The sequence below is a fragment of the Festucalex cinctus genome, chromosome 8, assembly GCF_051991245.1.
Source record: "Festucalex cinctus isolate MCC-2025b chromosome 8, RoL_Fcin_1.0, whole genome shotgun sequence".
Lineage (NCBI taxonomy): Eukaryota > Metazoa > Chordata > Actinopteri > Syngnathiformes > Syngnathidae > Festucalex > Festucalex cinctus.
The window spans coordinates 3,794,750-3,807,979 of record NC_135418.1 but is presented as its reverse complement, the minus strand read 5'-3'; the positions used below and the strand labels follow the sequence as shown (position 1 = coordinate 3,807,979).

Genomic DNA, 13,230 nt, shown 5'->3' with positions numbered 1-13,230 from the left:
ATTATTTTTCTCAGAATGCTTCTACTGTTGAAATCTCTGGTCACATCAATCTGCAGGTGTGCGATAGTGGCACTAATCACCATTTAAATTCATCTGCAGCCATGTCATTCTGGATCTTTCTTACCTGGGTGTCCTTTTAAGTTTCTGGCTTTCATTCAGAAAAGAAAAAAACAAAACAAAAGCTTGCTGGTCTGGAGTGTGTACAAGTGTAGATGAGACGCACACACACGCGTTCTATTTCAGCAGATGGACAAAAAGCTGTCATTGTGCATTTTAATTGGGCATTTAGGGCTGCTTTTTGGGCATCCACTTGGCTGGAACAGGCCCCATCTGATTATACATTATGACAATATTAAAACAGATGTCCAGACCAATAAAGTAAATTCCTGAAGGACTGTGCGTAATGTGAGTAATTGATCATTTTGTCCCCCCGTGCTGGCCTCTATTTACCAGCATGCTCCTGTTAAACAGATTGCCCCTGTAGTCAGGAGTGGGGCCCATATGGCACAGCAGTTTACTGGCAATTTGACTAAACTGCTGATGAAGTGTTGCTGTTCCTCTGGAGGAAACCTGTTGGAGGAGGAACATTTTACACCGAGCTGCCTTTTAACAGCTCTTACTCAAATTTGAAAATGTCTTCCGCTGTACAAACAAGGCTGCTGGCACAGGCTGTTTTTTTTTTTTTTTTTTTTTTGCCGTTGCACAGGAAGCCTCCCTTCTTCCCAAGTTGGACCTCAGGTTGGCTTCCACATCCTCCAGACAGATCAGCAAAGAGGGGATGTTTATTATGATGCAAACTTTCCTTGGCAAGATGCAATCACAACACTTGTGTTTCCTGCTTTACTGTAAGCAGACCCGGACGGGCCTCTGTATTGCAGAGAGAGTTGAAATGAGAAAAGATGGCTAATCCCTTTTAACGTTTTGTAATCAACAGCAACACATAAAGCTATTTTTCATTTTAGCTATCAACAAATGAACATTTGTTTGATACTAAAAATACACTTCACAAATAGCTTCCACAATGAAAGCATATTTAACTTTGTCCTCCCCCTCCTCCTCCTCCTCCTCGCTCACCATCCCAACCCTTGACGCCAAATGGAGGGATTAAAAGGAGACATGGCCACGCTCCAGAGGGATGTTGGGGGAATAGAATCATCACTCACCTATTAGACCGGCCATGCAGGCAGTGTTTGATAATCTTTCTGTATCCTTGCTTCAACATCACTCTGCCTACTGCCCAAGGCGAGGATTCAAGGGAAGGAAGCACGTTTAACACATTATTATTGCAGCAATGCACTTGACAGACTTCACATTAACAATATTTGGAAATACTAAGCAACTAAAGATGATTGGATTTTTGTAATTAGACCACAGTCTGAACTTCCTTTTATATGTTTTTTTCTTAATAAATGCTTTGACTGGTTAAAAAAAATATATATATTAAAAAAAAAAAAAAAAATCAAGGTTTTCACTTCAAATGCATTAAAATAGAAAAGCTGGTCTTTTAATAAGAAGATCAAATCTGGGCAATGTTCAATGATGTTTCTGTTTTTGGGTCATTTTAAAACAATGCATTTCTGAACTTATACAATGTTTCAAATATATATTTGCTTCAGTAAAATCAGAAATAAAGCATGACAACAATATTAAGTTGGCATCAGATACATGCACTCCTTTCATGAACTATATTAAGTGGCTTTTCCCAAGATTAGGCTACATCTGTAATTGCAAAAACATTTATACGTGTATTTCTTTGACATGCATAAATCAGATCCAAAATAAAAATGACTACATTAAAGTAAGCAAATGTCAATAGAATACAAAAACTACAATTAGTTGTGATATTATTTACATTTAAATGTGAAACCTGACAGCACAGGACAGCCCACCTCCACCAAACTTCCTTAAGTTGACGTTATATGTTTCCACTCCATTACACTAGAGCCATCACTAGTTCAGTTCACAGTGATTCCAGCATTATTACAGGTGATGTGACCCGTTACTCATTTGGTCACAAAGTCATGGATCATCCCGTGCACATCACCTGACTACTCAGTTGGTGATAGCAGCAACAACGGGAATAAAAATATTTATTCAAATACTATGGCATAGTAATAGATTTCGATTCACGATTCACACAACCTATACATTTGAACATAATTGAAGATAATTGAAGTCTTGTTGAAAATGAGCAACAAATCTTAATAATCCACAATATACAGTATGTTCTACGGAGGATAAAAACAATACTGCATTTAGAAGAATGTCCCTAGTACTCTCCACAAATTCTATCGCTTTTATTCATCACTTGTGAACACTGGCTGGATAAACGTTTGGCCTTGTAGAATGTATCCTTTAGTAGGCTGCCATCTGCTGGTTCAAAGCGCTTCTTACACCTAGTAGAGCGTTCCTACCGTACTGGAGGCCTCCTATTATTTGGGTATGGTCATGAACAACAACAACAACAAAAAAACGTTCAAAAAGAGTGACCCATGAATTTGAAAAACATACCTGCATACAGTAACAGTATTAGACCTCCATAGTAAAGTTACACTCCATTGTGTTGCTTTTAATGAAACATTGTAAATTCCAGCTCAAATGACTTAAGTGTCAAAAGTATTGATACAGTATTTTGATTCCAAAATTGATTTTGGAACCTAAAGAACTGGTATCGGTGCTATCAACATTACAGTATCACAAGTAGAATAAATGCAACTTCATATACAGAATGAAAAGAAAATTTCCACATGTTTTTCTAATAAATAAAAATACATAAACAAAATATACAAACAATAACTTGCAGTATCAATTTACTAATGCATATACAATAAATGTGCATATATTGCAGTCTTGGTCATAATATTTTGAGTGAATTTCTACATTTATACAGTGTGGGCAATCACTGTACACAGTAGAGCAACGTTTACCATACTTTTCAGCTGAAGACCCAAATATAAAATGTGGAACAAGAATTACTCAATTATAGTTGCAATAACAATAAGTGAAATATATCTACAAAAAAAAAAATAATACATACGGACATAATTTAATAATAGGGAAAACAGCATACATGATCTATGACAATCAAAACGCTCTTGTTCTGGCTTGAAGTTCAATTGAACAAGAAAGCATTTTACTCTATAAACTTTCACAGAGCCAAGACGCACATTGGGTCCAAATGTTGTTATTAAATTTGATTCAACTACAGTAACCCATTTACAATGCTATTGTTATTGTTATCATATGGCCAATTCAGGGTCACAGAATTTTGAATGTATCTGACACCTGTAATTTACGTTTGCTAGTTAAGTTAGTTAATATGTTCGGTTCAGTTCAGCTCTGCTTCACAAAAGACATTGCTCCATTCACTGACTGGTCACAAGAATGTCAGCAGTAAGGTAGGTTTGCTCTACAGACAGACTAGAGCGAGATGAGAGAAAAGAAAATCAAAGGGAAAAATATGCTATTTGTTGGTAACTTCAATATTGTGAGCTATCAAGCATGCTGTACCAAAATAAGCACGTATCAAACACATTATCCTTGTTTGTGCTATAGGACATCTAAACAAAACAAGACAACAAATATGTGAGTCCCAATTATGTGCTAAACATGTCCATTAAGGAAGCCGTCTAATCTGTATACACGACCCTATGACGATCTTCAAGTGGGGCGGGACCATATAAATAACATACATATGAATACTTCATCCTATATTGCAAACTACACAAATGCTGCACCACCGATTACAAAAGGGGAGACAGTCTTTTTACTTCAAGTTTCATGTTAAATATCTTAACAAAAGAGGAGAAACAAACTAGCGATTCATTGAAACAAAATGTCTTACCATGGTAAGACTGATGGGAAAATGAAGCTTTATTAAAGTGATACTTCACTTATTTAGCCCATTATAGCAATAAAAAGTTAGTATTTTGTCTATAATTAATTTGATGCTTTCATTATATTTCACGCACAATTAGTTTAAAAACACATTTTGCAACCTGCTGTCGACTGAAAATGACATCACAAGGGCTCAGGTAACCAATCACAGCTCACCTGTTTTCTAGGTTTGGTTATGTGACATTCACAAGCTGAGCTGTGATTGGTTACCTGGCTAAATAAGTAAAGTATCCTTTAAGGTTTTTATTTTATTTTTTATTTTTAACTCCTCTAGATTGTGCTTTTGGGTAAAAGATAAAGGCTAGTGCAATGGAACTTGATTAAATTTCCACTGTAGCTTTAAACCAAGAGTGTCATCTAGATGAGTGAAAAATAACACAAGTGCTTCATGAAGCTTCATTTGTCCATCAATACACTGGAGTGATCAGCTTTTGATCGCAAGAATGACACAGACAACCATTCATAGACACAATTAATAATAATAATAATAATAATAATAATAATAATAATAATAATAATAATAATAATAATAAAGAGCTCAAACCTGCTTGCTTTATGGCAGCAATGTTAAACCAGTCTAAAGAACAAAAAGTATTTACAATAGAAAAAGACCTTTGAAATTCTCATTGCTGAGATGCTACAAATGTCAAGTCAGTGAGCTGAAGCTTAAACTAACAGGAACACTCCTTGTCCTCCATTCTTGAACTAGAACTGTGCTGGATATTAACGGAACCATCTGGAGACATTGATGACAGTAACGGGTCGCTTGGAGAAATTGGTGACAATGTATTGTCCCTGACCAGTTCTTTCATTTTACAGGTCCTGGGGTTTCCATATGGGCCAGGATCCCCAGTATCAGTTGGAATGGGATCAAAGCTAATGGTGCCATTGTTGAGGTCCAGTGTGGTTGGAGGGGACATGTCCGGAGCCGTGGCGTGATGATAGAGGTCCGATGTGCAGTCATCAAGGATGGGTTCCTGTTTTATGACCCGGCCCATCATCTCTGATGTGCACACCGACGGGGATGATACAATCGTGAGACCATGAGCACGGGCTTGGATCTCCAACTCCTATTTGACAGTCAAAATTGGACTCAGTCAGAACCGCTCCAGAGCCCAATGGCAAAAATACGTGTCTGCTTAAATCAGGTCGTTTCTTTGAGTCAAAGAAAAGTCTATACAGAAAACTTCAATTTTGTTTTGTGGACGTTATGAATTACAAGTACTGCACTTTTGTTTATCTACCACTTCTTTTAACATAATAATTGAAGACCACTACGCCACTTTATTTTAATTCAGTACCATTAATTTCATAGCAAATATTCAATAATATGAATGCGTGAGATGCTTGGTTTACATATTTTGGATGTATACCCAGATATAAGGACGAATTCATTACATATTGGGATATAGATAAATAAATATATAATACATCTAACTAGGGATGTTCGATACCACTTTTTTTTCAGACCGATACCGATACTCAGACCCTCAGTACTCACCGATACCGATACCAAGTGCCGATACCAGTAGTACATTTTGATAAATTAAAAGGAAAAATCACTAAAATATATTTTTGAACAAAAATATTTCCTTTAATTTTGACATAATACAGCACAGTTACTCTTCAAAAGTTTTAACGCTCAAAATAAAACACAAAAATGCTCTTTTAGTTTATAATTCACTTGTAATAAATGTTTAGCCTTGAGCTGTTTTAGCAAGTTTCTAGTATTGAACGATGCACCCTTCATTCCGCCTCTTGCGAGTCTTGTGTCGCCAAGTTCACATTCTGCAATGTGTGGTTCGTTCTCGTCAATTTTGAAGTATTTCCAAACCGGTGAAATTTTGGTGAAAAATGCAGACATACTCATGGGTTCATTGTTGTCAAAACAGGAAGTGATCCTCATGATTTGCCATGATGTTAAACTACTGCAGGGTAGCGCCTGCTACAGGCAAGGAGAACTTACTCAACGTCTTTTCCCCACTGTGGCCTCGATCGCTTGTACTTGTCGGCGTCACAAGTACTCGAGTACTTGAAAAAAGGCTGGTATCGGCCCGATACTGTACTCACCCATCCCTACATCTAATCGTATCTTTAAACTCCCGCTGAACTTTTAGAGAATTACAGTAATAGAGGGTCAAAAAAGTTTGGGAAAAGTCTCATAGTTTAATTACTTGATCTAAAATCTCTTGCAGTAAATGCATGCTGAGTTTGGTTGAGATCAGGCCAATGAAAAACATTAAAATTATTTTCCTTGTGTGTGAAGGATTTTCACTGAAGAATTATAAATCCAGTACGTGTATTATATCAGTAATTGTGGATAGAGATGTTCGATACCACTAGTACTTTTGTGATATAAAATTTCCAGCAAAAAAAACCAATGACAGGTCATTTTAAAGAAAGACCTATTGATACCAATTGAGCATGTCTCCTTATAGTTGCATGAAATTAATGTTTTGGATTTTTTTGTTTTTTTACAGATATATTCTTCTACTTTCTAATATTTTGTTATCGTAAACCAGCCGCAAGAGGGCCTTCACAGGAACCGATACCTAGAAACAAGGCCAGGTATGAACCCGATACCTGGTATCGGTATTTGTCCATCCCTAATTCTGTATATCTATATTTATTATAATTCAACATCATCCAAATACATCGGTACCTGAAAAAATTAAGTACTACCCTACTCTGCATGAAAGGAAAAGTAATTCTAAAATGTAGTGCTGTCAAACACCATTTTTTTTAACTAATTGCACAATTTTCCATAATTAATCACGATCAATCACAATTTTTGACTTCTGCATCTACTTTTTTCTTCAAAGCTTGTAACATATATTTGAGTAAAATCTTGCAATTAATGTAAAATTAAATAAAAAGTAGCGTATATTCAGAATCAAAGACTGTTCGAATAGCTTTCTTTGATCCTTATATAGAATACTTCTCCTGTAATATACAACAGTTAAAACAAAACAATTCAAACTGACTCAAACAAACAATTCTCTGAACTCTCGCTAACAGGTTTAGTTCTGCTCACAAGCACCACACTTGGCTTGTGAGGCCCCATGAAGGTGATTTGAGCAGGCAATTTTGCTCTCAGATGATACGCCAAAGCTCTACAAATAATATGCCATTTGAATTTGGTTCTGCAAAGTGCGCAAGTTTCGTGTCAAATTTATTGTGTATTTTATTGTAATAGATGAACACAAACTGTCTTACTCTATTCAGTTAATTTTGTTTAAATTGTAATGCAGTGAAAAGGATTTACCATCTTCTCAAATGGTAAATTTGTAAACGTCACAGCTCACCTGTTGTCTGGGCTTGGACTTTCACAGGATGAGCCCAAAGGCAATTTGACATCAATTTCACTCGACAGCAGGGGGCAGTGCTGCATAAAACGTCAAGCCACCCTGGATAACTTATTAAATATAAATAAATTATTTCTGCCAAACGATTATTTATCACACAATGTTTAGATTAGTGAGGGGCAGGGCACATATTTTTTACTTTTCTTCAACTTTAAAAAAGCTGTTCATGCTCGAAAATTCTCTAGTGTTGCTGGACCTAAACGATTCTGCAAGAAAGGGTGGGCCAAAATATCTCCACAGATTTGTGAATATACTCTCTGCCAGTTATAGAAAACACTTTTGACTTCAGTTGCTGCTGAGGGTAGCCCGCCCAACCAGTTATTACGATTAGAGGGCAAGTACTTTTTCAAACAGGTTCAGTATTGAATAATTTTGTCTACCTTAAAAAAAAAATATCATTTAAAATCAACCTTTTTGTTTACTTGGATTTACATGTTTTTAATGATCTACAACATTGAAATGGGGAACGATAATGATTTTCATGGCACTGTATACTTGTATACTTGCAAGTGGGAACCCACCTGGATACGAAGCATCAGGTGCCGATTTGTGTGCTCCAGCTTCCGCTGTCTGCACTCAAGCTCTTTGGTCCTCTGCTGCTCCCGTTGTAGTTTCCTTATATAGTCCACTGAAGCTTTTAGAATGGTGCCCTTATTCCAGCGCATATCTCTGGGAGACAAAAGGTCTAAAGTCAGAGTCAGCTGAGCAGCTGACCGGAACAACAGAGGATTCTTCATGGCCAGTATGAACAAATAAATCATTACACTTAAAAGGCTTGGCTAAGTGAAGAGGACAGAGATTCAAATCATGTTGATAACTCACTTCAAGAGAATTCACATCTGATATACGAGTATTACTGATATTGATGCAGGAATATGGAAATGAATATATTTATCTCAGTGTCGATTGATAGTTATATATAAATACATTCATATATAAAAATAATTACCGTATTTTGATCTAAGTCATAATGGAAAAGATATTGGGGTTGGATTATAAGTATTTTACTGGTATTGTTTTGATTTTGTTTATTTACTTTTTGATGTTTTTATGTTCGACATAAAGATATCAATCAATCAACCAATCCATCAAACTGAATGAAAAAAAAAATGAACAAGTGTGTGTCTGACAAAACATACTCACGGATCATTTGACTTTGGTATTAAGGTTCCAAGTTCTTTTATACGATCGTTGATGTTGAACCTTCGTCTTCGTTCAACTACAAGTTGGGTACAAATTAAATGTGTCAGCAAGCAGAACTTTTGGAGCACACATTTTTGTTTTTCTTCAAATAAAATCAGAAAATAAGAACATTCAATTGTCTTTCTTTGAAACAATTCAATATCTGATGTACTACAATTATTATCAGTATCAACTTTAAAATAGAATGGCCCATTTAACATACTTTAATTACATCTGTTAGTCAGTCTAGGATGTCTATCATAAAGTTAATATTTATCCATCCATTTGTCCACATTAGGGTTTTAGGTGAGCTGGTGTATATGCCAGCTAATATTGAGAGACTGGTAGCCATTCAAATGCAGTGTACACATCTGTTGAATCTAAGAAAGACTCACTCAAATTGTGATTGTCCTTTTTCTGTCGTTCTTTAGCCAGAGCACGAACCTCAGCCTCTTTGAAGCAAAGACAAATGTGTGATTATTGCTCTTAAATGGGTATGAAGCAACTTTTTTCGACACGTTTTAAGTTGTTTACTTTCAGATTTCAATACTTGTACACCGTATTTTTCGGACTATACAGTCAATCACACTTTTTCATACTCTAGCTTAGGATTGTCAAACGTACAGCCCGCGGGCTGGGTCAGGCCCATCCAGGGGTTTTATCCGATGGTCTTGTGTAAATAAAATAAGATAAAACTAAAAAAAAAAAAGAACAAAAAAAGAGTAAAGTCAGACCAATTAATCAGATGGCAAAAATCAAAACATACATTTGTAATTTCATAAGCAATCCTCAGATGAGCAACGGAGCTTGTACACATGAACTGACCTGGATGTCATTATTTTACATTTTATTATTATTATTATTATTATTATGATTATTATTGTTATTATTATTATTTTACATTTTTATTTTACTTTTTTTTGCTAATGAGGGCTGGCCTGCACATCTGTGTATAACTGATGCCGATTGCTTTTAAGTTATATACCATGATTTTACCGGTCCAGCCCACTTGGTCACATATTTTCCTCCCTGCGGCCCCTGAGCTAATATGAGTTTGACACCCCCGGTCTGCAACTTGTACTCAGGTGAGACTTGTATATTAAAATTAGAGCTCAGAATGACACCCAAAATCCCTGTTCCCTAATCATCTTTGAAGGCAGCAAAGTTCAAAGTTTTGGTTGGATGTAAAACTTTCTTTTCTAACTACTGAAAAGTTTGTCTTTTCACTTTAAGATGGCTTTCCTCAACGAGAATCCAGTGTCGTGTTGTGGCCAGTTTGATAATCTAGCGAGCTAGCTGAGGAGACGGTCTCTTCGTTTGTTGCCGTGAGAGGCAAATGTCACACATTACTTCCCATTTTCTTCCATTTATTCTTCTACTTTCTTTTGGCAGTTGGCAAATACCTTTGGTATGTCTACCACAACTTTCTGAAACAGTGTGCGTGTAACAATACTGTACTCAATGATTTATTATGATTTGAATGAGAAAATACTGATAGTCTTTTTTTTTTTTAATACCCAATTCTTATTTTAATTCGAGACACCATTAATTATGATTAATTTTTAATTAAAAATAAAAACATTTCCATTGTTAGAAGTGGAAGTATCAAATCCAACCAAAAGTCGTTTGCTGCCATTCAGACAATTAAGGAATGAGGACTTGAAGTGTGAATCCACGCTCTACTGTTTTTTTTTTCTCGTTTTTTGTCATATAAACTTCCCACCAAAATGTGATTTATAGTCAAGTGCTGCATATATATGTTTTGTTTTGTTTTGTTTTTTTCTTTTTCATGATACATTTTTTCGATTAATGGGATTTATAATCCAGAGTGACTTATAGTCCGAAAGATACAGTACATGGTTATGTTGTGGTTCTTATAGGGAAAGCTCCGAGGATCAGCAAAGATAAAAAAAATTCCTGAGCAATTCCAGTGTAACACATGCAAGTGATTCATATTGTGTGGAATTTTGTAATACACAAAATACTTAACACGTTTTCTAAAATCCAAATTAACAACAACTTTCAGAATTTGTTTTATGTTGCTTACCTACTGGAAAGCCATCTGATCTTTGATAGTTTTCGTACCGGCCACATGGTCCAGGTTTGCCCAGTACTTGCTTCATGCCAGGAGCTGGAGTAATTATTTGGCAAATAATTGATATAATATATTTTAGTGTATCTTATACATTTCTAAATTGCACACAATATCAACACAGTGTTGCACTATAGTTATGATGTCATTTCAAAATAGTTAAAGGGCAAGGAATACTAAAAGATTTAGCAGTTAACTGACAACAATCATTCGCTTATAATGAGGATATTTATTTCAGTAATGCATCCTGAATCATGCTCACGGGGATTTTGAATTGTTCATACAAGTCCATAAACACTCATGTAATATAAGAAAAGTGGAAATAGAGCTCAGTGTTTTCCAAGATTTTACCTGTGTATTCCCTTTTGATGTTTGGTGGGCAGGAGTTGCTGATGGCGAGGCCTGGGAGGGGAAGTCCCTGGCTGCCGTATACTTCAAGAAGATTACCAGATACAGGTAGCTGGGGATAGCAAATAAATAAATGCATACATAAAAAGTAGAGAATAATCTTGTGGAGTGGTGGAGGGTGGCGTATGTTCATATGACACAATTGATAGAAAAATAGACACTAAAAAAAAACAAAAAAAACATGAGGCTCACAGCCCAAACTCCAGCTCTGACTCCTCCAAGAAAACTGAAAAAACAAAGAGTTTATTTGAGCGCGAGTACTCGCATGCGCACCATGCACGAGCTTGCCACGGAGGATGCATGCAGTATTGATTTAGGCCAGAGGAGGCAGTCGCGAGTAAAGAAAAAAAAAAAGCACATTTAAGCAACCTTTGTAATATGACTTTGTCTCTAAATTTATGTAATTAAGACGATGGTTTGAGTACAAAAATATAAGGTTGTAATTAGTGTTGTTCCGATACCGATACTGGTATCGGATGCCGATACTGCATTAAAACAGTGGTATCGGGAGCCAAAAAACGGTATCGGAACAACACTAGCTGTAATTACTGTGGTGTTCAGTTGAAGTCCTTGATCCATCAGTCCAAGAACATCTTCGTTGTAACTTGATTCCATACTGATGATATCATCAATAACGTCATCCATCTGCATGAAATGATAAAACACATTTCAAAATAATCCAAACTGAAATAAATGCTCTCAAGTCAGCCAAATGTAATGAAATAATGACCTTTGTTACGCGTACCTCTTTCTCACAGTTAGAGGCGAGGGTGAGATGAGCCATGGGACTGTTGGGGGCACTGCTAGCAGGCCCGGGTGGCATGCCGTGATCGGGTGGCTGGCTGGGGCACTGGCCGCCAGCTTTACCTCCGAGGCTGGTGGGGAGATACGGTTTCACCTGCTGCCTTTGGTTCTGCTGGATGTGGTACTTGCTGGGATTCTCGAGGTGGGATTGCACCTACATGAGCAAAAGATGAGTTTAAATAGTACAAAGGATAACATTTGGACTAGTTCTTTAAGCACCTATCCATAAATCACAATGTTATTCGTTCATTACATTAGGTAAAACATAAGCAAAAAATGTTTACAGTGTTTTTGGCGCTATAGTACCGTGAAAATCGGTAGCAATAAGATCAACTTTGCAGCACATAAAAAAGTGGATCAACATAAAGTTAATAAACCACTCTAAGATGTTGGTTGTTTTTTTTTTTTGTAATAGGGAGCCCTTTTTTTTAGCAACACTGTGAGGTAAAGATCATAATTCATCCAATTTTTTTTTTATACCCTTATCCTCATTAGGGTTACAGGTAAGGTGGTGCCTCAACAACCATTCACTCACATTCACTCCGAGTTATATTCTTTAGAGAACACGAGCATGAATGCTTTCGGAATGTGGGAGGAGAAAACACACGCAAGCATGGGGAGAACATGCATACTTCACTCAGGGAGAAGCACAGATTTTAACCCCCAACCATAGAACTGTGAGAATTTTCTCATTGTAAATGTTTACATGTCCTGTTGTTTTTCTGGAGTTCCAATTTTGAATTTTTGGCACAGTTTGGAGATTGATAGTTTGAATCCAGGCCTTGGCCTTCCTTGCGTGGTTTTCAGATTCTCCCTATGATATGGGTTTGCGCTGGAGACTTTGCATGCACCCACACCCCATTCCAAAAAACATGCATGTTAGGTACATTAACGTCTCAAAATTGCTCATAGGTGCGAATGAGAGTGAACATAGTTATTTGCCTGTCTTTGTGCCACGTAATTGGCATCAACACAATTTAGACAAGAAATTAACACAGCCTTAAACTAATAATACAATAAGATCCAGCCATCTTACCTGGTAGTGACTATACTCAAGCATCTCCAACATATTTGTTTGGATATATGTAAATACACAACTTAGCTACATTCAATATGCTGTCCCGTTATCCTGTTAGCCTAGCATGAGTAAATGTGGCAGGAGTCAGCCTTCCTGGCTAAGTTATCAAGGATTTAAGGCTCATTAGTTATGCAAGTTAAGAAATGGAGGAGGACACAGAATGTTATCCTCCCACTGTTGTGTTGTTCTGGCTAAACTATGAATTTATGTCTTTATGGAGCCCGTTTGACGTCACCACTTTCAGCTCACAAAGAGGTCTTTTTATTATTTGGCCAGTAGTCTGAAAACTAAAGTTAGCTTAAGGCCAACTAACATTTATTCTTTAGTTCTGCTCATCAAGTATAGAACATTGTTTGTTCTGATTAACAAGACTCCAACTGAGTGTTACCGTCCCCGTACAAACC

At 36.5% G+C, this 13,230-nt stretch overlaps 1 protein-coding gene across 2 annotated transcripts; it reads right to left on the bottom strand.

Moving 5' to 3' along the window:
• Window positions 1-1,530: 1,530 nt before the first annotated feature.
• Window positions 1,531-12,872, bottom strand: mitfa (melanocyte inducing transcription factor a). 2 transcript variants are annotated; one of them, XM_077530068.1, is made up of 9 exons: window positions 12,785-12,872; window positions 11,690-11,902; window positions 11,494-11,589; window positions 10,888-10,996; window positions 10,492-10,575; window positions 8,840-8,896; window positions 8,406-8,481; window positions 7,784-7,931; window positions 1,531-4,967 (listed from the first exon to the last, which is right to left on the bottom strand). In XM_077530068.1, exons 1-9 carry the CDS (start codon window positions 12,815-12,817, stop codon window positions 4,569-4,571), a joined length of 1,215 nt encoding a protein of 404 aa, XP_077386194.1. In that variant the 5' UTR covers window positions 12,818-12,872; the 3' UTR covers window positions 1,531-4,568. The 2 variants fall into 2 exon arrangements, with proteins under 2 accessions (XP_077386194.1, XP_077386195.1); XM_077530069.1 differs by lacking the exons at window positions 1,531-4,967; window positions 7,784-7,931; window positions 8,406-8,481 and having other exon boundaries at window positions 8,879-8,894.
• Window positions 12,873-13,230: the final 358 nt, after the last annotated feature.